General features: G+C 43.8%; 2 protein-coding genes across 9 annotated transcripts in view; one reads left to right on the forward strand and one right to left on the reverse strand.

The window, feature by feature from the left end:
• Positions 1-20,467, forward strand: part of phactr1 (phosphatase and actin regulator 1) — a 44,741-nt gene extending 24,274 nt beyond the window's left edge. For 3 of the 7 annotated variants that reach the window (XM_084548326.1, XM_084548327.1, XM_084548324.1), the window contains 11 exons: positions 1,943-2,107; positions 5,402-5,482; positions 6,096-6,218; positions 6,313-6,516; positions 6,601-6,862; positions 8,495-8,706; positions 10,365-10,521; positions 12,192-12,399; positions 13,595-13,735; positions 13,817-13,893; positions 19,864-20,276. In XM_084548326.1, coding sequence (XP_084404452.1) covers positions 1,943-2,107; positions 5,402-5,482; positions 6,096-6,218; positions 6,313-6,516; positions 6,601-6,862; positions 8,495-8,706; positions 10,365-10,521; positions 12,192-12,399; positions 13,595-13,735; positions 13,817-13,893; positions 19,864-19,879 — 1,646 coding nt within the window. In that variant the 3' untranslated portion in view covers positions 19,880-20,276. Of the gene's footprint in view, positions 1-1,942; positions 2,108-5,401; positions 5,483-6,095; positions 6,219-6,312; positions 6,863-8,494; positions 8,707-10,364; positions 10,522-12,191; positions 12,400-13,594; positions 13,736-13,816; positions 13,894-19,863; positions 20,289-20,367 lie in introns of those variants that run through there. The other 4 variants (XR_014699163.1, XR_014699164.1, XR_014699165.1 and 1 more) reach the window with 4 other exon arrangements.
• Positions 20,468-21,409: 942 nt separating this feature from the next.
• tbc1d7 (TBC1 domain family, member 7) lies at positions 21,410-26,756 on the reverse strand. Of its 2 annotated transcripts, none has more exons than XM_084548336.1 (8): positions 26,504-26,756; positions 26,163-26,318; positions 25,212-25,292; positions 24,878-25,068; positions 23,936-24,073; positions 22,712-22,857; positions 22,176-22,305; positions 21,410-21,551 (listed from the first exon to the last, which is right to left on the reverse strand). In XM_084548336.1, exons 2-8 carry the CDS (start codon positions 26,272-26,274, stop codon positions 21,465-21,467), a joined length of 885 nt encoding a protein of 294 aa, XP_084404462.1. In that variant the 5' UTR covers positions 26,275-26,318; positions 26,504-26,756; the 3' UTR covers positions 21,410-21,464. The 2 variants fall into 2 exon arrangements, with proteins under 2 accessions (XP_084404462.1, XP_084404461.1); XM_084548335.1 differs by having other exon boundaries at positions 22,634-22,857.
• Between the last annotated feature and the right edge of the window lie 54 nt (positions 26,757-26,810).

Genomic DNA, 26,810 nt, shown 5'->3' on the forward strand with positions numbered 1-26,810 from the left:
TCTTGACTTTTCAGAACATGGAGATTTAACTTATATAAAGAGAGATGGTGAAAAGCCGGAGGAAACGACTAGAGACGTAACGGGAGCTAGCTTAACTTTATAAGCGCTAGCTAGCAAAGTTAGATAGCAAGTCGATAGTTTACTATAAATCGCATCTATTCGCTGATACTTTATTTAATCTTATACACATTTGTCTATAGAACACTACTTCTCAACAGCATTATGTTTAGTGTTCACGTACATGAACTGATGAACTGCACAAACTGCTGCTTTTTGTCGCTAAATCCAGTATTCGCGTTATTACGGTAATTTAAAGACGGACAGATGCAAAACGCATGCTCTTATTACACGTGCAGACATTTAATATACTGTGTAAGTAGTTTTTAATGGTTGGTACAGCTTCATAATTAGGGGCTTTTATTAAGAAATCTTTTGGGAAACACTGTGATCATTGAGAAGGCTGGTCCGTGTGGTCTAATCCAACCAAGGAGCTACTGTAGCTCAGACTGCTGACATAGTTAAAGCTGGTTCTGATAGAAAGAGAGCGCAGTGGATCACAGTTTGCTTTGTTTGGGGCCCTGCAGCTGCAGACCAGTCAGGGTGTCCATGCTGACCCCTGTCCACTGATAAAAGCTCCTACAATGGAAGAAGGTGGTGTGGTGAGATAAATGTGCGTTGCTTAGCTGGCGCCAGGATGGAAGATACAACACCCCTTTGTCGTTGCCATAGCGGCGTGCTTGATCTGCAGCAATGTTCAGGTGGTGGAACAAATCAAAGTCCACATAGATGCCAGGACCCACGTTTACCAGGAGAACGCCACATCTTGATGAGATCTTTAATGTCATTCACTTCACAGGTCGGTGGTTTTAATGTTGCGGCTATATTTGTAATGTCTCAGACAAATTCTCTGTCTTGTTGCACACTCGTCCTTCAGGATTTGCCCTAACAGCAAATTAAACTTCGCCATCTACTATATTTCCAGACAACATTGAGAAAATAAAAATCAATATCAGTTTGGATGTAAAGTTAGTTTTTCATTTTCCCTGCTGCTGTTTCTGTGCACGAAACATCAGCTTCCTGTTGTTTTTTTTTTTCCTCCCTTTCTTCTCCGCCGGGCCCGGCATCGCGCCCTCGTTGCTGCAGTTGTGTTGCGTGTAATGGGAGAAAGGTGTAGCTCTAAATGGAAAAGCGGAGCATGCCTCCAGCGTGATTGCTTTCAGACAGCTCCCGGTGGTGGTGGCGGTGGTGGTGGTGGCGTGGAGGGAATTACAGCTGAGAAGCAGACAAGGAATGGGGATATTTACTTCCTGTTTACAGTCTGTTTATGCTGTACTTTTATGCACACAGTTAATCTCTCTGTCAGGTCCATCCTCGGGTTTTTACTTCCTTGTCTCCTCGGCAAAGAGCTTTTATTATTCTTTATGTCCTTTGACATTTGAAGCAGAGACGAGTGATCGCCTGTTCCCCCTGCCTGTGGGTTAAAGAAGCAACAAATATGCACTAAAATAACTAGAAATGACAGTTTTTCAGAGTCTATATATAAAACTGTAACAAAAACATACTCAGTTTAAGTCAAAATAGATTTTTTTCTCTGTCAAGAGTGGGACGGGTGATATTTATGAGTGCTGTAGATTGATTTCATCTGGAAATTGAGTGCTCATGGGGGAGGGAGACATCTGATTATTAACATTATTGATTATCTAAGGCGTCCTCAATTCTCTCTTTAAATGTCTTGTTCTGTCCTTAACCTAAATTATTTGGGATAATAGAAAAAGAGACAAAAGTGGAGACGCTGAACCCTGACAACATTTATCTTTTTTATTTTAACTAGCTGACTTTCTGTCACACAATCAATTAATTAATTTGCAGAAGATCCAGATAAGCCAGTTGATGCATTTCATTCTGTGTTTTCATAATTTGCTCTCTCTCTCTTGTTTCCCAGCCGAGGAAGTGGAGAGGTTGGCGGCCATGCGCTCCGACTCGCTGGTACCGGGCACGCACACGCCTCCCATCCGGCGGCGGAGCAAGTTCGCCACTCTGGGGCGCCTGTTTAAACCGTGGAAGTGGAGGAAGAAGAAGAGCGAGAAGTTCAAGCAGACGTCGGCGGGTGAGAACAAAAACGCCAGAAGCGCTCCATCAGCGCCCAGGGCTGCGCCCTTCTTCCCTCGCAGTAATGATCTGCTTCACTCACGTCTCTGACAGCAGCAGATAAATGTCTCCCCGTGGCACCTAGCAACAGCAGCGCTGATGAATGGGAGCACAGAGGGGCTGCAGAGCAGGGGGTGATGTAGGGGCCGCAGCAGATATGTGCTGTGTGTGATTATGGTTGTAGGAGGCTGGTAAAGCTCTGCTGCTGCTGCTGCTTCATCAGGCAGAGCATGAGGTCAGACAGACTGTTTCACTCTGGTGTTTAACATGAGAATAAACCACACACGTTGGAAAAGCCACACAGGATAACACAAAGTAGAGCTTGGTTTATGCTCCTTCAAAAGAGCCAGTCAGCTGTGTTGAGTTTCTCTGTGTACGCGGCTGGACCTGAGCAGCTAATGTTTACTGAACTCACTGCAAAAGAAGAGTGAGAACACGTCTGAGTAGATGGTGGTTAGAAGGCCACTCAAATAAGGCATAACATTATGACCACCTTCCTAATACTGTGTAGGTCTCCCTTGTGGATCATCCCTCAGATACTTGATCAGTTTGGGATCTAGTGAATTTGGAGGCCAGGTCAACACCTTGTGCTGTTCTTCATATTTTTTTTTTTAGTTGTTCCTAAAGTGTTTTTGTGTGTGTGTCTGTGTCAGGCTGCATCCTGCTGGGGATGGCTGCTGCCATCAAGGAGTGTCATTGCTATGGGGTGGGGGTGCCTGGTCTGGTCTAGGTGGGTGCTACATGTCTAAGTAACATCCACACCAATGAATGCCAGGTCCAGAAGTTTCCCAGCAGAACATTGAACTGTCACAAGATGGTTGATGTTATTTACTTCTCCTGTCATAATGTTGTGGCTGATTGATTGTTCTACCAGAATAATAAACACAAAACAATGAAGGTAGAATGTCGCATCAGTCAAAAGCATATACATTTAAAAAGCTTATTTATACATTTTCCATTAATTTGACTCTGTTCCAACATTATATCCAGGATCCTTTAATTACAGCGTAGATCAGAGACGCAAACACAACAGCTGTGGAAGAGTCGATAATTAAAGCTCGCTGCAGCAACAAATTAGCTTTAAATGGAGACTGTCAGCGCTCTGTTGTCTCTGTAACAGTGAATTAACTCCGTGCGCCACTATCAGAGGTAATGCTGTTACATATGTCTGGCTCAGAGCTACAGCGTTCAGCAGCACTGAGATGAGAATCAGAGGAAAACGCTCGACTGGGACGCAGTAACACGGAGGCTGTTGTTGTTGTCGTCGTCTCTCAGCTGGCTCAGTGGTTTTACATCCTGTTCTCGGTGAGAGACACAAACACAGCGGAGGGGTGAAGAGAGGCTTCCTACAGCCAAGCTGTTCTCCCAGCTGTCACAGCAGCTACTGCTTTCATTAGATGTTCCCTGCATCCAAATAGCACTCGCTATACATTTTACACACACACACAGGTAGCTTCATGTTGTGCGCGCCATGTGTTTCTGCTGGAGCCCCGCCATCGTTGAATCAAGGTGCATCACATTACGGAGGCATCGATGCTCCCACTGTGATCTGATACGGAGGGAGAAGTCAGAGTTCACAACGAGAAAACAGAAAAACCATTAACTCGCAATGTGTTTTCTTTAAATGAACAAATGTGTTTCCAAAAGTTCATTTTTAATGGTTTATACCATTCCTTAATGTTCTGCCATTTATCTAAATCCAGCTGTAGAGACATCTGGAAACCAGCTAGAAGACACTGAGATCCAAAAACTTTTAGAAGTTTTGTAAATGAGGCAGCACAGTGGCGTGGTGGTTAGCACTGCCTCACAGCCAGAGGGTTCCGGGTTCGAATCCAGGTCGACTGGGGCCTTTCTGTGTGGAGTTTGTATGTTCTTCTTAGCCCTGTGATAGACTGGAGACCTGTCCAGGGTGTACCCCGCCTCTCGCCCAAATGACAGCTGGGATAGGATCCAGCCCCCCTGCAACCTCCAGAGGAAAAGCAGCTACAGAAAATGAATGAATGAATGAATGAACCTTTATAAAGGAAACATGTTTCATCAGCTGCTTATTACAGCCGACCAGGATGCTGGTGAACAGATGCTTATCCGCTTGTACGTATCTGTGTGACCTTTCTCTCCCTGTAACAGCATCATAAACTCTTAAACATTTTCATTCCCACGCTGCTGCTCTCTGGCTGACTGTTATCCCCGTGTGTTTTGCTGTGGGGAATGTCTACGTCCAGCTCATGCAGCGAAAGGGACACGCAGTGGAAATGTTGAATCGGATGAAACCTCATGATTCCCATCTGAAAACTCTCATAACCACAACCCAACTGCAAATATTGTTTTTCCATTTAAGAGAAAAGGTCTAGTGGAGGTTGAGCGTGTCATGAAATACAGAGCCTGGACCGCAATTTACAATTCACCAAGGTCAGTTATGAAAATGGCTTTTAATAATACGTATAACAGAGGACAGTGTTCATCGCATTAGGCAGCAGTTCATTCATGCACCGATCAGCCACAACATTATGACCACTGACAGGAGAAGTAAATAACATTGACCATCTTGTGACAGTTCAGTGTTCTGCTGGGAAACTTCTGGACCTGGCATTCATTGGTGTGGATGTTACTTAGACATGTAGCACCCACCTAGACCAGACCAGGCACCCCCACCCCATAGCAATGACACTCCTTGATGGCAGCAGCCACCCCCAGCAGGATGCAGCCTGACACAAACACACACACACAAAAAACTATAATTTTTTTTTTTTTACATTGACTGAAAACACTTCTAAACAGATGGACTCTGATTTGGTCTTGGGATTAATTTGTAATCCTAAAGGTGCACTTGAATTTGCAACTCGCAGATATGTAATATTGGCTCATTTTCCTTGAAGAATTAACAAATACACTACTATAATATTTCTATTTATCCTGTTTGACTGGGTTCTCCTTGTTTGCTGATGTTTTGAGTAGTTTCTTTGCAGAAATGTAGAGAATTCTGAAAACCTGAGCTTCACTGTAATCAGTAAAGTTATAGTGATCGATGTTTTGGTGCATGCACAAATGGAATTTATCAGATCACTGATTCAGTGCCCATGTTGGAAATATTGTCCATATAAATGTAGCCAGAGACACATGACTAAACACCTCTGAAGACCTCAGCCTTGAAGTCTGGTCACAGCTCTGAGCTCCAGTCACAACATTCCTCAGCACTCACAACATCGTCTTCCCCTTCTCCTTCTTGTTGTGACGTCCCTGTTTGTCCCTTCAGTGCTGGAGAGGAAGATGTCCACCCGTCAGAGCAGAGAGGAGCTCATCAAGAAAGGACTCCTGAAGGAGGTCTATGAGAAAGGTGAGGGTCTGCTCCACAGAGGAGACGTTTAGATTCTTTACTGTGATATCTGGTTGGTTCAGTCTGGTTCCTCAAAAAAGATTAGTGAAACATGCTTTTTGTTCACATTTGTCAGACTGTAGTACATGTTGATGCATACAAAAAATATTTATTTCAACCATTTTCCAACAATATTGGTTGGATAATCATCACCATGGCTCATAATTTGATTTAATTTGTTACGTTTATACAGGAAATTAGAGGAAGAAAGATTTTTACTTACATTTATTTGGTTATTGATTAATCTGACAGTTTTTATTGTGATTAACAAGCCACAGCTCAGAGATGTTCAGCTAGAAATGAAATGAAAGAAAAGGGAGAGGAAGCAATCTTTGAGTTGTGGATTGTTAAAAAACTAAAAAAACAAGGAACTGCTCAGTCACAATAAAAACTGGTGATTGCTAGATGCAACTCTGACAAGTCAAAATGTATATATTGTTTTAATTTTTCACATTTAAGGAGGTTTAAGCCTCCATAAATTAATGAGTGAATCGTCTGAATGCCAACAAACTGAAACAGACAAAACACCAACGTCTCCCTGCCCTTCATCCACTTCCATCTGTTCTTCCCATAGAAGGCACGTCTCCGTCCGTCCGTGAGGAGGTAAGGATGGAGAACGGTCGCTCTCCGGTGCTCGGCTCCAGCCTGTCAGAGTCTGAAGGTACAGAGCTGATGGAGGGAGCAGCATCATCAGTAGGTAGGCAGCAGAGCCTCGACGCCGTTGTTGCCCTCATCTCTTGTCTGACACACGTGGCTTCTGACTGATACGTTACGTCATGATTTTCCTTCAGGACCTCTGGACTTCCAGATGCCCAGTGATGGTGCATGTCAGCAGGACCACGCCCAGAAATCCAGCCAGGCACTGCCCATGAAGAAGACCACGGCGTATCCGTCCGACGGCGGCGAATCCACCATCTCCAGACCTCCAACGCTACACAAGCAACCTCCTGCTCTGCCGCCCAAGCCTTTCGGCAGGCTACCTAATCACATCACAGGTCAGTCTGTCTTCCTGCCCGCTCACGACCGCGCCCCGCGTTTGCATCTCTCTAACCCTCTCCCGTCCCTCGCCTCTCGTGCAGACGGCGGCCCGGTGAAGCTGCCGTGCATGTCGGCCAAGCTGTCTCCTCCTCTACCTCCAAAGAAGCTCATGATCTCCGTCCCCGCAGGGAGCATGGAGCCCTCGCCGCTCGCCTTCCAGAAGTGCCCCGCCCCTCCCGGCCACGCTCCAATGGGCGGACACTCGATGCAGTACGGGACGCTGCCGGTTTCTCTCCACCCGCCCAGCCGCATCATAGAGGAGCTCAACAAGACCCTGGCCCTCACCATGCAGAGGTTTGAGAGGTGAGTGGACGCGCAGAATACCAAAACGACAAATCAGTGTTTTCTTTATCAGTTATTATTATCAGTTCGTCTATAAAATGCCACAAATAGATAAAATAGGAGAGTTACATTCAGTTTACTGTCAAGGTATAAAAAGAAAAGCATAAAATCCTCCCATTTTAGAATCTGAATCCATCATTTTCTTTCCCTAAATCACTTAAACTATTATTCAATCAGGAAAATAGCTGCCAATTAATTAGCTGCTGATTGGCTAATTGATTAATCAAACTAATCACTGACCCGGAGTGACCTTTGCTAAGCGGCTTCCGTCATGGCAACAGGGGAGGAGGTGGTGATAATAAATGCAAAAAAAAACAAACCAGTATTAACTTTTCATTTCATGTTAATTTGCTTTTCAGAAGCAACATTTCATACGATGTGTGGTTCATGATGTTAGTTCAGTATTTGTCTGATATTACGGGAGTGTGTAACGTTGGTGATGAATATTAATGTCAAAACATGTAATATACTGTACATTCAACCCTCACCGCGTCTGTCTTACTTTAGTTTCATACAACAACTTTAATTATTCTTTGTGTATATTTACTTTCTCTATTTTACATTTCATTTCTATCTGTACATGTTTCTGTTGCTAGCTTAGACAAACGATAGCCGTGCAGGGATCCGTTCCAGTCTAGAGCAGGGGCGTCCAGCATACGGCTCCCGGGCCAAGACCGTGCCACCAGAGGGTCCAGTCTGGCCTAATCGCGGCGTGAATTTGCAAAGACTTTAAATAAAAAAGAACAGGACTAAACGGCAATGTGCAGAAATTGACTTTAACTGCAGTCTCTCAATAAAAGTAACTGCTATTCAGACAGAATTACCAGAATAAGTACCAGAATTACACTTATTTTTCTTAATAAATTCCCAGTTGCTCATAAAATGTTTTGTAAAAGGATAGTTTAAATACATGTAAACATTTTCATTGTTCTTCTTTGCACCAAAACAGAAGGGGAAAACTTGGAGTTGTCATTATTTATAGGTTATTATGTTAATATGTTACTGGTCCAGCCCGCTTGAGATCAAACTGGGCTGTATGTGACCCCTGAACCCCTGGTCTAGAGGTCACGCACAGGTGAGGCAGCTAACGTTAGCAACCGTTCGTTTGTTTAGTGGTGGAAAACCTGAGTGTTTCATTTCTAAAAGCTTTAACCATCAAACTAGATTTTATTTATCTCATAGTTGTGATGTTTCTCCTCTGCCGTCACTCTCAGAATCCTCTGTGCTGTTTTCATCTTTCCTCGTCTCTTACTTATCGAAGCTTATTGGTCACATCCCTCTCCTCCACCACTTCACTCCTCCTCATTCATCACTTTGATTGGTGGCCTGTCTCAGGATTCATTATCCTCAGGCAGCTTGGCTCAGCTCAGAGGCGGCGGGCGTTGTTGATGGTACCCGCCTCTTTATTTGTACAAATCACTCTTCCCGTTGTTCCGTCCTCGACTGGACGGACACATTTAGAATCTGTACGTGGACACGTGTTGTCTCTTTCAGTCTCCGCCACAGGCCGTCTGTTATTTTATGGCTCGAGCTCATTTCACGGGACGGTGAGCCCACACCTCTGACCTCTGACCTTTCCCACCCACCCCGCAGTTCCATGATGCACGGCGTTCCCACGGTGATGATCGAGTGCGACGACGACAAAGAGAACCTCCCCAACGAGGCGGACTACGAGGACCTGCCGGGCATGTACAAGGACGAGGAGGAGGAGGAGGAAGAGGAAGAAGAGGAGGACGACGAGGAGGAAGATGACGAGGAGGAAGAGGAAGACGACGAAGAGGATGAAGACGATACATTGTTTACAAGTAAGTAAACGGATACTGCATGTGTCCTCTAACGGTCCGTCACTGCATATTTATGAAGCAGCTGCATCTGTATGTGGTTATGATTATGTACACGTGTCTCCATATGTCTCCAGCGTCACGCCGTTAAACACTCAGAGCTGCAGCTTGCAATCAGGCGCATGAATTATTTATGTAATGTTTACGTTTATGTTATCTTTTGTGTGCACTGTCCGTAATACTATATGCTGCTGCAAAACTGCAAAATTCCCCACTTTGGAATAAGTTAAGCCTTCATGGGGCGAGGAACCATATTTGGTAACTCCCACACACATTTTAAATTGCGTCCAGGTGCCTCTCAGTGAGGTTTAGAAGCATGTGGTTTTCTCCCAGCCAATCAGAGAAGATCAAGGAAACATTCTCGGGTCTAATCAGGGTCAAATGTGGTCTGCAAGATCCACCTCTGCATGAACGCTGAGCATAACTGCTTTATTAGGCTCCACAAGTGGCCTAATGTTGTCTGATGTGATAAAGTGTCTGAATCAGCACTTACGTTCTAATGCTCTAAATACATGTTTACATTTGTTTACCACTTAAGGACAAGGACCCATATATATGGTAACTTCACTAATCTTGATTTTCTACATGAAAATTAAAGATTTTGAAAAATTTCACAGACCTAAAAAAGTCTTCTCATGACCTACAATCACACTCTGGGGAAAATTTAGAATTTCCAAGTATTTCAGTGAATGCCCAATAAAGGGTTAAAAGATGATCTTATCATATCATATCTCATGTATAGAGCAGATTTATTTTATGTCAGACAAATAAAAACATTTTACATTTCACAAGGAAAGTTTAAATAAAGACTAGACGAATCCGCCATGGAAACTAGCATGTCATAGCCAGATTAGGAAGTTGTCTGGATGCATTTAAATAGACGTACAAAGCTAATCGGAGCAACAACATGCAGTGCAGCTTAAAAGCAGTAAGTAAAAGTTTTTGCGTCCTCCAGCCTTTTCTGCATAAAAATGACTCGAAAACATCCGAGGATTTTAAAGTAGACAAAGAGAACCCAATCAAACAAATGAAACAGAAATATTATACTTGTGCATTTGTTTATTCAGGAAAATGAGCCAATATTAAATATCTGTTCTGAGTTGCAGAAGTGAGTGCACCTGCAGGTTCAGATGTCAGCACACCAGATACTGAAATCAACACTTCACATACTGTTGCGTCTCACAGATACGAACAAACGATTAATTGTCCTGGTTAAATAAATGCACAAGTATAATTCACAGTTTCATTTATTCTCTTCGTCCACTTTCGGGACTTGTGTGGGGTGCGCAAACGTAAAACTTGTTGTCGTTTTCAGCTGCAGGGACATCCAGCAGACGGAGAGCAACATCTCAACAGACTCGAGTCCAATGTTAACGTCCTTTTAGCTCTGATTTATTCTCCACCAGCTTCATATTCAAGCTAAAGTGCGTAGTAGTGGAGGTGCAGTATCTAATGTCTATAACAAGTTTCATGGAAAAGAAACACTCAAGCAAGAAAGCAACGTAATCTGACTGTTTAGATCATCATTTAAATCCAAGCTAATAAATACTATGGGACAAGACATAATCTGAGAGCCGAGATGACAGCGTACATCCTTTTCCCCTGCCGCATGTTCATTATAGGCACACTGGCCATGAGGGTTTTACGAAAAGACTCCCTAGCCATCAAGCTGAGTAACCGTCCGTCAAAGAGGGAGCTGGAGGAGAAGAACATCCTGCCCCTACAGTCGGACCAGGAGCGGTTCGAATCCCGGCAACAAACGGCCACCAAGCTGACCAGGTGAGCCTCCGGGACTGACGCCGATGTGGCGCCGAGTTACACCCGCATTACTCCACACGCGGGCCCAGTCACCTGCAAAGTGTTTTGAGCCGTGTGAGCTTTGATAGCTGTGACCTGGCGGCGACAGGGAGCAGATGATGAATGGTGAGTCACGGCGCAGAAGAGGAGGGAGAGCTGAGAGATTAGAGGTGAAGAGCAGGACACCGAGACGCAAGGAGGATAGAAAAGAGAAGAGTTTTAGTTAGAAGCTACAGTTGTACAGATCCCCCAAAAATACACATTTAAGACCAGCTCTGATCAAGATGTGCTTGTTTTTGTCACAAATTTAAAACAGCTTGTTTGAACAGACTGCAGAAAACTAAATTCATTGATGTGCAACCGTGAAAAGCCGCAGGATGTTTGAACATCAGCTAATTGTGTTGGCGTAAAATGGTCTCCATAGAAAATCTAGTCACTCTACAAAGACATAATGCAGAGACATAAACACTGAGTATATAAAAAGCCAGAAGTGCCTTTGCCTAAAAAACTGCTCTTCAGGAAACAAAGATTTGGTAATGCCTGACTCCACCTCACTCCCAGTTGATTCATAAATAGTCAAACAGGTGGAGTTGAGGCAGACAGACTATAAACATGTTTATTTCTGCTGTAAAGTTGGACGTTTTAATATGGACGTCTGTGGGGATTCAGTCGCTTTTAGAGCCTCGAGTGGACATTTGGTGAACTGCAGCTTGTGAAATATCTTTAGGACGCGTGACGCAGTGGCATGGTGGTTAGCACTGATGCCTCACAGCAAGAAGGTTCTGGGTTTGAATCCTCCGGCCGACTGGGTTCCTTTCTGTGTGGAGTTTGCATGTTCTCCCTGTGTCTGCGTGGGTTCTCTCCAGGTACTCCAGCTTCCTCCCACCGTCCAGAGACATGCTGGTTAGGTTCATTGGTGATTCTAAATTGGCCGTAGGTGTGAGTGTGAATAGTTGTCTGTCTCTCCGTGTGATAGACTGGAGACCTGTCCAGGGTCTCTCGTCCAATGACAGCTGGGATAGGCTCCAACCTCCCTGTGACCCCCCCCAGAGGACAAGCAATTACAGAAAATTAATGAATGAATATCTCTAAGACATAAATCATAAATTAAGAAGTAGGAGATAATAATAGATTCCATTACTGGTATAAGCACAATAATACAGTTAGAAATGTTTATTTGCAGATGATAATGGTGCAGAAATCCTTTCTCTGCCTCCAGCTCAGCTCATGACGACTTGTAGTTTAAGTCTCTTCACATATGCTCTCATTAATTCTGCCTGTAATGAAATGACACCGTAGTGAAGTCAGAGAACATTCCCCCGTGTCTCCACCTGATCTCCTGACCCTCTTCATGGTCACCGCCTGCAGTGTCGGCATCTTTTTTTTTTTTTTTTTTTGCTTCTGTCCTCTTCCCGTCCTCGCTATCAGTCATCCTACCTCTGCTTCACCTCTGAGTCAGCTTCTACAGTCTCCGTGAATTCACAGAATACCGCCTCATAAAAGTGACATTACATGCACAGTCAGCTCGACTGTCCACGAGAGTAAAACCTCTCGCAGGAGGAGGTTTTGTCTAAAGAATAAAGACGGCATGCAAACATTAAAGCTATATAAAAATAAGAGTCTTAAAATAGATGCGATCTGTGTCTTTTCAGGCGGTTGAGTCAAAGGCCGACAGCAGAGGAGCTGGAACAGAGGAACATACTGAAACGTACGTCGCTTCTCATCACAAATAGAAAAAAAGTCAAATGTAAATCACTGCTGTGTGTGACTGGCGTGTTTCTTCTTCTTCTCCCTCCAGCTCGAAACGATCAGGAGGAGCAAGAGGAGAAGAGGGAGATCAAGAGGCATTTATCCAGGAAGGTAAGACAGAGTCTCTGATCAGGGGACACGTCGGGGGACATGTTGACGTGTTTATTTCATAAGCCAGTGGCTAGAAACATATGAACACGGTTGCCTTGGTGACGGAGCTGCCACCATTCAGACTGCAGCTCTTTGAATGGATGATAGTATTAGCGGTTACATCACCCTGTTATTGTGTTTGTGGGATCATGTCCATCTGACGACTGCCTCTGTGATTGTGTTAGAGGAGAACAGCTGCCACCGTATTGATGACATTTCATTATATTTATTGATAGATGATGCGCGGCTGCTGCAGAGCAATAATCCCGACTCCTCTTCACCGTTATATATTTATACTTTATCGCTTACGTGCAACAATTCCAGCTTTTTTTCCTGTCGAGATTTAAAAGCGATCGCATGAAAGGAGCTTGGTGAGAAATTAAATGATGAGCCGAGTAGTAAATAATTATTATTCTGAAGGTATTCAAGGTGTCAATCCAGTCAACAGCTGTGTCTTTGTGGATTTTCTTGCCTTCTTAATGTGTTTGGCTTCATCAGTCGTGTTCTGCAGAGGTAGGGCTGGTCCGCAGTTGGCGGTCGCAACCCAAAAGTGGGTCGTGGCTTCACTCTCGGACCGTACCGATCAGACTCTTGCTTCAAAGTCGCAAGATGGCGCCACCCGTATCCCCAGGAAAATAGTGTCAGTTTGGCCAATGGCAGGAAGTGGGGACGTATTGTCCATATTTATATACAGTCTATGCTCTTTGCTCAGTCCTACAGGTGAAGAGGCCTTAGGATCATTCATGAGGAACTAGGAAATGTTGCTAGGGAGAGGGATGTCTAGAAACCTTACATAGCCTGTTACCACAGTAACCCAACTTAGAATAAGCGAACCAAAATGGATGGGTGGAGCATTGTTCACTGTTTGCAGAAATAAACCTCTTTTGGTTTCTTGTATTTTAAAAAAACTATAAATGGATTCTTCTGAGATCTGTTGTACATGGTCGTTCCAAAGACTTAAAAACTGTCTCTTTTTACATATTGCACAATAAAAAGTTGGTTTCCTCAAGAGAAATGAACCAAGTGATGGGAACTCAAAACCACGATCCTTGAAAACCTTTTCTGCACAGATATGTTCTTCCTAAGAATGCATGCTGCAAATCATCAGCTTAGTTCCTGCTGACCGGACAACACCTTCTATTCTTCCACTCTCCAGCTCAGCCAGAGGCCCACGGTCGAGGAGCTGAGGGAGGCGAAGATCCTCATCCGCTTCAGCGACTACGTGGAGGTGGCCGAGGCTCAGGACTACGACAGGAGAGCAGACAAGCCATGGACTCGACTAACGGCTGCAGACAAGGTTCATTTAACACAAAAGCAAAACTGAACCCATGGGCTCTGCGTCTGTGTACTGTGTCTAATCATGTGTTTCTTTGTTCAGGCTGCCATTAGAAAGGAGCTGAATGAGTTTAAAAGCACAGAGATGGAGGTGCACGAGTCGAGCCGTCATCTGACCAGGTACGGAAAATCTAAACTCCTTCCACCAGACACCAAAGTAAAACAGTACACAGCAAAAAGTTTGTCCTGGGGGTGGTGCCAGAGTTAAGTTTCATGTTGGACTTAGACTCTCTACGATGAAAACTTTTAAGAAGTCTCAGGCAGGGCTTGACGCTTAGCATTTTCCCAAGTAGCACGTGTGCTACTAAGTTGAAAAATCTAGTAGTACACAAATAATTTTAGGGGCACGATGAAAAGTTACCAAATGTGTTTTTTTTTAATAAAGTGATATGAGGTCGACGAGGAGGCATTTGTAAGCAAAACAATTAAATTCATAGCTTTTTAAGTTTTAATTATAATCTCAAGAGTGCAGAGAGACCATCGTACCCAATGGTCATGGGCCTATAGGGGCATTTGTGCCCAATGGTCATGCACCTCAAGGGGCATTCGTGCCCAATGGTCATGCACCTCAAGGGGCATTCGTGCCCAATGTTCATGGACCCAGAGGGGCATTAATCCCCAATGTTCATGGACCCAGAGGGGCATTAATCCCCAATGTTCATGGACCCAGAGGGAATAACCCTCACTCGGATGTCATGAATGATGTTGGTCGGCTGCAAAGAGCCTTGGATGCATGTAAGATTGACAATCAGCAATTAAGCAATCGTGCACAAATGCAGCAAGAGCACTTTCTGCGGCTGCTGAAACAAAAGTCAATTGCTGAAAACCAGCTGCATTTAGCTAAAAGAAAAATCGACATGCAAGAGAAACTTCTGGAGGAGTACAAGCAGGAGCTCCAAAACCTGAAAAAAATCCTCCCAGAAGACTCAGACAACAAGCTGAAGCGTGACGTCAGTTCACAGACAGAGAGTAACTCCAATGAACACCAGGAGGAGTTAAACCAGCTACTGTGCCAGAAAGATCATGAAATCCTTGAACTCAACAAGGCGAAGAAGGCACTGGAGGAGGAGAAAGCGAAAAAGGAAATGGAAGAGACAAAGAAAGAGATGGAAGACAAGAATAGGAAACTCTCTGAAGTTCTGAAAGAAGCTAAGAAAGAACTGGAAGAAGAGAAGAAGGTGCTGTTGGAGGAAAAGACAGAACTGGAGGAGGAGATGAAAGAGCTGGAAGAAGAGAAGAAGGTGCTGTCGGAGGAAAAGGCAGAACTGGAGGAGGAGATGAGAGATCTGAAAGAAGCTAAGAAAGAGCTGGAAGAAGAGAAGAAGGTGCTGTCGGAGGAAAAGGCAGAACTGGAGGAGGAGATGAGAGATCTGAAAGAAGCTAAGAAAGAGCTGGAAGAAAAGAAGAAGGTGCTGTCGGAGGAAAAGGCAGAACTGGAGGAGGAGATGAAAGATCTGAAAGAAGCTAAGAAAGAACTGGAGGAAGAGAATAAATTGCTGTCGGAGGAAAAGACAGAACTGAGGGAGGACAGAAAAGATTTTGAGGAGGACAAGAAAGTTCTGTTAGACGCCATGAGACAACTTGAGGAGGAGAGGACAACTCTGACAGAAGCCAAGAAACAGCTGGCAGATGAGAAGAAAGACCTCTTGGATGCAAAGAAAGAACTGGAGGAGGAGAAGATAGAAATGGAGAAGAATAAAACGTTGGAGGCTGAACAGGCAGAGGTGGAGAGAGACACCAAAGAAGGAAAGAAAGAGGAGAAAAAGGAGCTGAAAAAGAAAGCAAAAGAGGAGAAAAAGGAAGAAAAGGCGGAGAAGAAGGGGCTGGAAAAGAGAGCCAAAGAAGAGAAAGCCAAAGAAGAGCAAGATGAGCTGGAAAAGAACGCAAAAGAGGAGAAGAAGGAGGAAGAAAAGCAGAAGGGCGATAAGAGGGGATGTATGTGGACATTTTGGCGCAAGAAGTAGTGTCACGACAGGGCGATGTTTGGCGTAAAAACTCAACTGGACTTGTAGAGTTTTTTGAGAGGACGTTTCACCACTCATCCGAGTAGCTTCTTCGGTTCTAGGGGACTGGTGAGAAGTTTGAGACTTAAATAGGAACTGAAAACTTGCTTGTTGTGTTAACAACCAGAAACCAGTGCAGCTAATTTCCATTAACGGTTGGGTACTTACCTGTCGTTGGGGGGGAGGGGGGACTGTTTCTGTCCCTGTCCTCTTTCCCTATGAATGGTGCTCTAACGACCTTGTCCGTCCGAGGCTCTAGTGTCAAGGTGTGAATGAGGTTGAAACTTCTTGGGGACAGAAGTTAAAACTGTATTGTAAATAGATGGCAGATTAATCTCAGTCCACCTTCTCTGTTCAGAGAAGGTTTTTCCAATCTGACATAGATGGCTTCCTTTACTCCTCTTTCGAACCATCAGTCTTTTCTGGCTAAGGTTTGGACGTTGTTATCTTCAAAGGAGTGTCCCTTGTCCTTCAGGTGTAGGTGGACCGCTTAATCATTTCCTGATGAGCTGGCTCTCCTGTGTTGGTACATGCGTTTATGGATGGGTTGTCTGGTTTCCCCAATGTATAAGCCTGTACACTCCTGCACTGAACAGCGTAAACCACATTACTCTGTTTTTGCCTGGGTGTTTTGCTCAAAAACTCTACAAGTCCAGTTGCCTGTTTTGAGCCTTTTTGGATGGCGTAGGCTGGACAACAGAAGCTCCATCTTCCTCCTGTCTCCATATTCTCTCCACCCTTTCTCCGCCTTCTTCAGGCTCAGCTTTCTACATCCTCTCAATGACCCCCCAGCCTTTCCTCTATGGCTCTCCACCACCTCCCTCCTCTATATTTTTCCTCAAATCCTCCTCCTCCTCCATCTTCACATCTCCATCTTCCCCCACCTCCTCATCTACATCCCCCTTCTCCCCACTTCTGCCGTTCCCTGTCTCTTCCTTTCACGGCAGCTCCGTGGCTCAGTGATTAGCACTGCAGCCTCACAGAAACACCTCCACCACCACCTCCTCCACCTGTGTTTCTGTACGGAGCTCCGTGTTTTTGGTGCTTGTGGATTTTCTCCGGGATGCTCCGGTTCTCCCGCAACACCAATACACAAACTATAGGCTAATTGGAAACTCTGAATTGTCCCAAAACAACAATAAACAACAAAATAACAATATTTCTGTATGTGTCTGTGTCTCTGATTTATTATTATTTTTTTTTTGTATAGATTAATATTATGTACACTATATTACCAAAAGTATTCGCTCACCTGCCTTTACTCATTCTATGAACTGAAGTGCCATCCCATTCCTAACTCATAGAATTCAATATGATGTCGGTCCACCTTTTGCAGCTATTACAGCTTCAACTCTTCTGGGAAGACTGTCCACAAGGTTGAGGAGAGTGTTTATAGGAATTTTTGACCATTCTTCCAAAAGCGCATTGGTGAGGTCACACACTGATGTTGGTCGAGAAGGCCTGGCTCTCAGTCTCCGCTCTAATTCATCCCAAAGGTGTTCTATCGGGTTCAGGTCAGGACTCTGTGCAGGCCAGTCAAGTTCATCCACACCAGACTCTGTCATCCACGTCTTTATGGACCTTGCTTTGTGCACTGGTGCACAGTCATGTTGGAAGAGGAAGGGGCCCGCTCCAAACTGTTCCCACAAGGTTGGGAGCATGGAATTGTCCAAAATGTTTTGGTATCCTGAAGCATTCAATGTTCCTTTCACTGGAACTAAGGGGCCAAGCCCAGCTCCTGAAAAACAACCCCATACCATAATTCCTCCTCCACCAAATTTCACAGTTGGCACAATGCAATCTGAAATGTACCGTTCTCCTGGCAACCTCCAAACCCAGACTCGTCCATCAGATTGCCAGATGGTAAAGCGTGATTCATCACTCCAGAGAACGCGTCTCCACTGCTCTAGAGGCCAGTGGCGGCGTGCTTTACACCATTGCATCCGACGCCTTGCATTGCACTTGGTGATGTGTGGCTTGGCTGCAGCTGCTCGGCCATGGAAACCCATTCCATGAAGCTCTCTGCGTACTGTACTTGGGCTAATCTGAAGGTCACATGAAGTTTGTAGCTCTGTAGCAATTGACTGTGCAGAAAGTCGGCGACCTCTTTGCACTATGCGCTTCAGCATCCGCTGACCCCTCTCCGTCACTTTACGTGGCCTACCACTTCGTGGCTGAGTTGCTGTTTTTCCCAAACGCTTCCATTTTGTTATAATAGAGCTGACAGTTGACTGTGGAATATTTAGGAGCGAGGAAATTTCACGACTGGATTTGTTGCACAAGTGGCATCCTATGACAGTTCCACGCTGGAATTCACTGAGCTCCTGAGAGCGGCCCATTCTTTCACAAATGTCTTGTTTCACAGTCTGCATGCCTGAGTGCTTGAATTTATACACCTGGGGCCAGGCCAAGTGATTAGAACACCTGATTCTGATCATTTGAATGGGTGAGCGAATACTTTTGGTAATATAGTGTATATTACATTATGTGATGACTGTACTGAAGGGGAGACATCTTGGTGGGTAGCGTAATTTATATGAAGCTACTCGAAGCCACAAGCTTCATATAATATACTTAGAAACTGCACATCTAAAACATTTATGCACATTTATGTGACATAATGCACGTAACATTTTTCATACTTACTTTTGGTACTCATGGTTTTGCTTTAGATTTCCACCTACCGTCTCTCAATAACCCAAAGCAACAATGTGAAATCTTCTTTCAATGGAATAAAATCACCTCAGAAAATGTTATAAAACCTTACGATGGATCTGGTATATATATTTTTTTTTTAACAAACTGGATTGCATCGACTAGACATAAGTTCAATAACGTCTGTACTCAGGTTATATTTTTATCCGCGGTTCAACTTTTGTCAGTTCAAGCTTGGCTCCGTCCGCCTCAGCTGTGTCTGCTCCTGTCACATTGTTCAAATAATTAAGAGCAGCCAAGTGTGAAAACTTTAAATTACCCTCCTAGTGGTAATATTGAGTCAGAGACAGACACAGCATCCACCACTCTGCAAGTAGAACTACAGCGGCCTTAACACACTGGTGGCAAAAGACTGCAGAGCCAACAATGCATTTTAGATTAATGCATGTGTAGCATGTTAGCATTAACCCCAAAATACAGATAAGGCTGCCTGAAGGCACTCTGTTGTAAACTGAAGTGATTATTTGCTCCTGAAGTCAAGGATACATCCTCTGGGTTCATAAAATTCAGTATACATTTTAATTCTGGTTAATTTCAGCCCAGTTTATCCCCTGTACGTGTAGCTTTCGTAGCGCCATACAGTAATTTAAGCCGCTTCTGCCAGAGTCTGACTAAAAAAAAATGAACACCTGGAACATCCACTATGCTAACAGCATTCAGATCTACATCTGGGATGTTGTTTCATGTTGATGGTAGACTACGTTTACTTGAACCTGATTAATAAGGGAAGCTGTTGGAGTTTTGGCACAGCTTGCCCTGACATATGTTGTTGTGCTCGTTTCATGTGACGCCTGCAGTGACGGTGAAAAGTTAACGTGACCTGTAGACACCTAGCTCAGATAAACTGGAAATAACCTTTAAGGGAAATCCATTGAGTGTACCAGAGAGAAACAACCACACTGCTAGCATGTCTTGACCAGAAAGGCTCTTTTAGAGTACTGCGGGACATAGACGCCGTAACGTAGCCTACACTGGTGCCAGCCATTTATACTTGTGCACTTGTCAGTCTGGCTCATTCCGTAACAGCTCCACCCAAACACTAGTCGGCGCTGTGTCTTTTTTGCCAGTCGGATTAATTTTTGTTTCTACTTCCTGCTTCGCTTTCAACAATGGCGACAGAAACTTTCTGAATTTCGCCAAAATTTCACTGAAGACGAGTCGAACAAATGTTTGTATCTCTGAACCTCCTCAGTTAACCTTTCCTCCATGTGTTCCATCTTTATTGATCCAAAACAATCAATTTGCGATTATTTCACTGGTCATTTCCTCAGTAACGTCACATCATAGTTGAGAATAGTTTCAGCAATTGGTGTCACACAATGTTTTTTTTTTTCCCCCCTTCCTATCATCTCTCTCTGGTTTGTCCCTGCAGGTTTCACCGGCCATAGAGCGGCTCAGTCAGACCTCCGCCGTGTTTTTAATCTTCCCACTGAAGCCTCAAGTGTTCAAACTGCTACCTGCTGCCCTCGTACTGCTAATGACCTCCCCGTGTCAACTTCAGACTGACGGGCCGGGCCTCAGCACGTGAGTTTGAGCCATTCATGGAAACGGGAGGGGTGGAAAAAAAATGAAAAAATACATAAAACAACCTTTCAGATGGACTAAAGTCGACTGTCGTCTCCTCTCAGTGGAGACTTTACGGACTTCTTGATATTCAAAAGCTTTTAATTGTCATTTTTTTTAAATGATGAAGAGGAGGATGTTACATTTACTTTGCAGCACTTCTGTTTTTGAAACAAGCCTATCGGAGGAGGAAATCTGTGCCAAGTCCAGGGATGTGGGAGATGAGGATGAGGGGGGGGGGGGGGGGGGGGGGTCATTTCTCTCTCTCTTTTTTTTTTTCTTGCCTTCACTACGTTCTCTCTCTCCGTTCCAGCTGGACGTAATCTTTTCTTGGGGCTCAGTCGTGTTTGCCTCTCTTTGCCAGAGGAATAAAAGTATTTCCATCAGTGTATAACTGTTGTAGGCAGCTGAATCTTAAGCCAAATCTAAAAATCCCCATCAAAGTCGCAAAAATGCTCCACATGCAAATTCTGATCTCCAAACCCATTCACGTCAATCAACTGAGCAATAACTCAAGATTCTCCCCATGGCGTTGTCCGTCTGTTAACGGGGCTGCATTCAAGAGCGTTCACACGTTTCCAGATTTCCATTTGAAACCAAAGCAAACTTGACTTGCTGTGGAAGTCCTGACCTTGGATGCATCCCAGAGCGACTGCTGCCGAGGGCTCAGTGAGACACTGTGCCTACAGTTTTGTTTACAGGGATTTAAAAAGTTGCCAAATTACCTTTTCTTTGATATTCTATCTGTAGACACAGTAAACTGTTACTGAGCTCTCTGCTGAAGGACGTTTCCTTTCCTGAGACGAGCCTCTGACGGCAGAAACCATGCCACCTTACTTTTAGTTTTTTATTGTTTACAGTTGACAGCGGGTCCACGAATTGCCAGATGTGTTGCGGAGAACCTGTGTGTGTTTGTGTAACGATTGTGTGTATGAGAGAGTGCGTGCTTGTGTACAGGAGCCAGTAACGTTACTGCCGCTTGTACGTTTAAGAAAAAGATTTTGAAAGAATTCTAAGAGGATGTAAATAAATGAAGAGGCTTTTCAAATGTTTTCTTTTTGTAAAGCAGAAAAACTGCATGTGGGTATTAATTTATTGTGAGTCTTCTATGATGTATGCAGTTTCTTAAAGAAAGAAACTTATTAAAAAATAATAAGTTTGTGCTTCCTCGTCTTCTTCCAAGTGCATAACCGTGTGTCTCGTTCCCAGTTTCAGTTTGTCAGTGTGAAAAGTGGCTCCCGTTTAAGTCCAGCTCATCAAAAGCAGCCTGTGACGAGTTCTCAGTTCATTCATGCAGAGGCAAAGCTCAGAGGAAGGTCGGCGAGCGTCACAGTCTTAGTCTGAGTGGAGTTAAGAGAAAGTCCCGGTGGGTTCTGGCAAGTCGTCGTCTCACCTCTGGTCTCCTCGTGGTTATACGGCGTGCATCGGGGTGCCACAGTACTTGTGCCACAAGTCAATGGCTTTAGTCACGATAGCGTCCGTGTTTTCCTGCGGTATCTGGAAGAGATGGAGACGAGCCAAAGGTCACACAAAGCATCTACCAGGGAAGAAACTAGATTCTTTAAGACGGACAAACGCTAAGATATTAGAGTTTAACGCTATATGTATGCATCCCGAATCGTTTGCCACACACTTCCTCTGTACTGGATCCAAATAATTCCTGTCAGAATAATCTTATTTGCCTACTCACACTCCAGAGTCTAACACAGAGAGACAGACAACCATTCACACTCACACCAATGAACCTAACGAGCGACTATAACTTGTAGCTTCGTGTCTGGAGCAACTGTCTGCGCCGCTTGAACACACCACAAATACTACAGTCACCGGCCAGCTGGCACATACGTTCTGCATGTAAGGTAATAAATGAACACCAGAGGGTGGAAGCAGTTCGTGTTAATCTTAAAAAGGGAAAACAGGAAGTGCTACTATTAGCTGATCAGTTTGTCTACATTTTAGTTATTAATCTTAGATGATCATGTTCTAAAGCAGAAATTGCCCTACTAGTTTTAAAAGTTTTAAAGTAATTTTTTTGTGTTGGACAACATACTAGCATTTGAGAGGCTTAACTGTGAAAGGTTATGTCTGCGTTCGAGAGAAAGTACCAAACAGTTTACTCACGTTACACAAGAACCTGACCACGCCGTCCGACCGGTTGATGCCCATCAACATGATCTTGTAGCTGAGCAGGATCTCCAGAGCCACGAACACCAGGATCTTACAGGAGCCGCTGATCACCTTGTCCCACACCCTGAGGAGAGTTTAAAGGGTTCAACAGCAGTCTTATAGGCGGTTTAGACTTCTGCGTTAAGCTGACGCAGAAGCTACGGCGACAGCGCAGACCCGAACGCCGTAACTGAATATAAGCTCTATTCTTGTGCTTCTTTTGTTTAACATTGTCAAGAATTTTATGATTTAAATACAGAGCTGTTAATGCCACTTAAATAAGACAAATGCTGTAAACAATCAGACCCTCTGAGAAGTAAACTACATAATTTTCGTGGCACTGAAGTAATATATTGAGCAAGTATGTAAATTACTGGTTCAATAGGTGAGTAAACAGAGTTAAAATGTCAGACCTGCTGATTTGAATCAAAATGCATGCATGTGGGCATACATATGCTGGAAAGAACTTGTGGAGGGAACAGGAAACCGACCTCTGCAGGCTGGATTCAGGCAGGCAGCCAGCGAAGCAGCGTCTGAACCAGAGGCTGTAGGGCAGCTGAGTCAGGGCCCCTTTGCTCTTCAGGTGGTTCAGCAGTCGAGGTTCCTCCTGACTCAGATAATGCTCCAGGCTCTTAGGCTACAGCAGAACAGAACAGAACAATCCAAAACAACCAAGTCTTAGTTTACAGTGACGCACTTGAAATAAATTCACAGGAGCTTCATCACAGTGATGCTGGTATTTTACAAACCGAAATTAAAAACATGATTCAGAAAATACTTTGAATCTTTTTCATCGCTGGCAAAGGTTCAACACTACACATGTGAATCCACAGCTAAATGTGTGGGCACGCTCAAAGAGAGATATTCAGTTTATAAAGCTGAACATATGCCTCTTTGTTCTTATAAGTCTGAATCGTTGCGGATGTGCACGAGCCTCATCTCTGCTCACGACAGTTCACCACAGATGGATACAGAAACGCTGTTAAACATCTGCTTGCAGTCTAGACTCACATCTGTGCCACTGCTCATTAGATACAGAAGAAATGTGTTTTTATGCACCACTGTGGTTATTTATAGCATCTCCACCACCTTACTATATATCAGCACTACGGTGAAATCTAAATCATCGCTATTAGAAATTAAAAAATGTGATCAATCATTCGTTTACAGCACTGAAACACTAGAAACAGACTTTACAAATTAGGCAACTTTACAGTTTCAAATGTAAAGATAACTAATCATCATTTGACCTACAGCTGGCTTTAGAAAATGGTGTGCACCTTATATAAAAATAGCTAGAAATACTTCTTCTGATGTAGAAAATGTTGTATGGATGCAGAACATTTAGGGAATTTAAAACACTTGTCAACCTCTTAGTTCGTAGCTTTTGCCCTGATAAACAATGTCATCTCTGAGGGAATCAATATCACAACAGCTACAGTTGAAGTCAGAAGTTTACATGCACTAAAGTGTCCTTTTGGAAGACCCATCTGCAAATCTTTAATTTCCTGGTTGACGTCCCATAATTGTCCTTTCATTTTCTGAAGCGCACCTGCTTTTAGAGTTTGATAAAGAGCCCATGAAGTCCACTAACTGGACATTAAGAGCTTCTTTAAAACATTTTCCATCCACTGACTGCAGCTGAAAGCTCTGAAAAATGTCCAGTCAAAGGACCGTGTGTGTTTCAGTCAAAGTAAACTAAATGCAACACTCACAAGGTGAGGTATGGAGTCTCCGAACTTAGCGTGGAACTGATTGACGAAACACTTGATGAGCCAGTAGCAGTCCACGGGATCGTCTACGATCTCTTCCATGGATCGGCTGATGGACAGGAAGTCCTCGTTCTGTTCGTCCTGGAAAAAAAATAATAATAATAACATCATCATACAACGCAGACATGGAGAACAAAAGGAATCACAGAAAATTGGCCGTAACTTCTGAAATATATCTCGTAGACTTTAACCAGGCTGGCAAAACATCTCAAAATAGATTTAAGACTCAATAGAAAACATGACATAATTCATTTAATTTCGTCAAAACAGACGACTGGACACTGTTGCTTTTGTATTATTTAAATAACTGTGACGTAAAGTAAATGCATCCATCACTACTTGGAGCATTTTGATTGACTGAAGTACGAGCAACTGGGAGCGATTACAGCTTATTCTCTCTGCCTGTGTGAGTCTGTGTGGTTTCCTTGATTAATTATGACGCTAATGAATATAATTAATCAGTTGCTGATGCCGTAATGGCTGCAAGTGATGATCTTACATGAATCACTGCGTGACAGTCATAATGAAAAGCTGCTAACTTCAAGTGTGAGAGACTACGTGAACAATATTTCCTTAACCTGGATGAAATCATTCTTTTCTGTTTACATGGATGCTAAACAAAATAATCTATCTGCACATCAAATGTAAAAATTAAAAAATCATGTGTGCTTTTAATACAATCTGGAAACTTTAGAGTCTTAATACATTCCTAATGGCAGTCGTGTACAAATCAGGTTCTAAATTTTTATTGTCCCAACTACTATTAGGGGTAACATGACTGTAACTAGATCCCCTCTCAGTTGTTTTTCAGCTGAGCAATTTAAAAACACACCTGTAATATCAAATCCTGAATTATCCAGCTCACAACGACGAGCTTCGTCTTACCGGAGGCAAGGTCTCGGAGCAGCGTGGGAGGACCTGGCTCTCCAGCTGAAACATGCGCAGGTAGACGTGGGTGGAAGGTGTGGAGGAGTTGATGTACCTCATCACCTCCAGAGCCTCCAGGATGTCTTGGTACTGCTCCTTCCTGTAGCCTCCCACGAGGGCATGGGAGTCGCTGTGGGGAGGCAGGATGCCTGCAAGGAGCAGCAGAGTGGGAATCAGGGAAATGCACCCAGGAAGATTTTCAATTTATGCTGACTTTATAGTCACCATCTTAGTTTCTTTGAGTTGGCAGTATCTCTATTTACATATGTGACTGATTATGTGTGCTTCTTACCCAACAGTACTTTCCACACATGGATCCTATACATGGAGGGGAGGGGGAACCTCTGACTGAAGGTGCTCAGCTTTTCTAGATCTGTAAGAAAGTAAAAACAAGCTCTGTTAGTTCATCAAATGAAGGAAACATCATTTAATGATACAGAAATAAACTGAATGTGTATTATTAACACTTTAAGTGGTGCTTTAAGTTGAGATTCCTTTAAGCTATAACGTGATAGAGTGGTTGGCATTACAGATAATTGAATGTGCAATTAGGACCCAAAGGCTCCCCCCCACTAACAATATTCTGTTGCCAGACACCACAGGACACCCTCAGAAGGCCCATGTCCATTCTCTGATGAGTCACCACAAGGGAGACCTACACAATATTAGGAAGGTGGTCATAATGTTATGCCTGAGTGGTGCATGTATGATTAAGCCTAAACTCATGGATGCATCATTATTTGGGCTGCTGTGGAGGTCTAGATGTCAAAGTGCCACTGCCCCGAGTGCCTCCTCCCTCCCCAAACTGAACAATCGGTCTCATCTTGCAACTTGGCAAGTTTCCATTATAGATATGTTAGTTTTAACCTCACAAGACGCAGGGGTGCACTGTCAGCACAGACAAACAAAGCAATTGTGGTGAAAGAAAATGAGAAAAGCGGGCCCCAAAATGGCTACCTTCTGGCATATTTTGCAATGACAACCATAAACCCCTTTAAACCAATGAAGACCCTGCATCAACAATGCTTCACAGCACCCTTCAGTTCACCACTGCTATCTACCCCATGACATATTCATAATGATATGCCTGATCGGTGTATGTCACACCACCACACTGCCTCATAGATGTCCCTGTTTCTATGGGCTAGACTGCTGCTCATGTTGCTTTAATAGCACTAATGTCAGTATGGATACCAGGGTTACAATCAGGCTTTTCCCCTGCATATTATGAAGTGGTACCCACCCAGAGGATTGTCCTTCAGCAGTATTTCCAGAGACTTCTTCTCCTCCACTCCTCTGAAACCAACTTTCTCATAATAAGCAGAACGGAAGTTTCTCTGAGGGTCGTCAGCCATGACGACCTGGACATTCCCAAACCTTCAGTATGAGGCTCTTAACTCTGCGTTTAGACGAGAGAAGCGTTGTTTTTATTAGCATTTACTTACCTAGCTTGGCTTCATGTTAGCATGAGAATAGCGCTAACGTGGCTGCTAATGTCAACGCTTTTACAAGCGTTAATGGAAAATAGTTTTTACACATATTGTCACAAATCATTATAAAACCACTTTTAAAATATTCTCCTACCTCGCTGTGTTCCAGTTGCGTTTCCAGTTTGAAGTCTAGTAGCCTACAGCTAGCTGCTACGTTGCTACATGCCTTTATCCAGCAAGCTAAAGTTAGCTTAGATAAAAACAGCAGTTAAATAAAACAAAAACAAACTAACCCTAACCCTTTTCGCTAATGTTCACATTAATTGCTAAAAAACTATATGGCATACAGTTTATGGCATTCCTACACGGCCAAACTGACGAGTCGGTCTGCTACATGCTAACTTATGTTGTTGTCAAAACACATCCGGGTAACACTATCAAAATAAGAGTCGAAGCCGGAA

This window comes from Chelon labrosus, assembly GCF_963514085.1.
Source record: "Chelon labrosus genome assembly, chromosome: 7".
Lineage (NCBI taxonomy): Eukaryota > Metazoa > Chordata > Actinopteri > Mugiliformes > Mugilidae > Chelon > Chelon labrosus.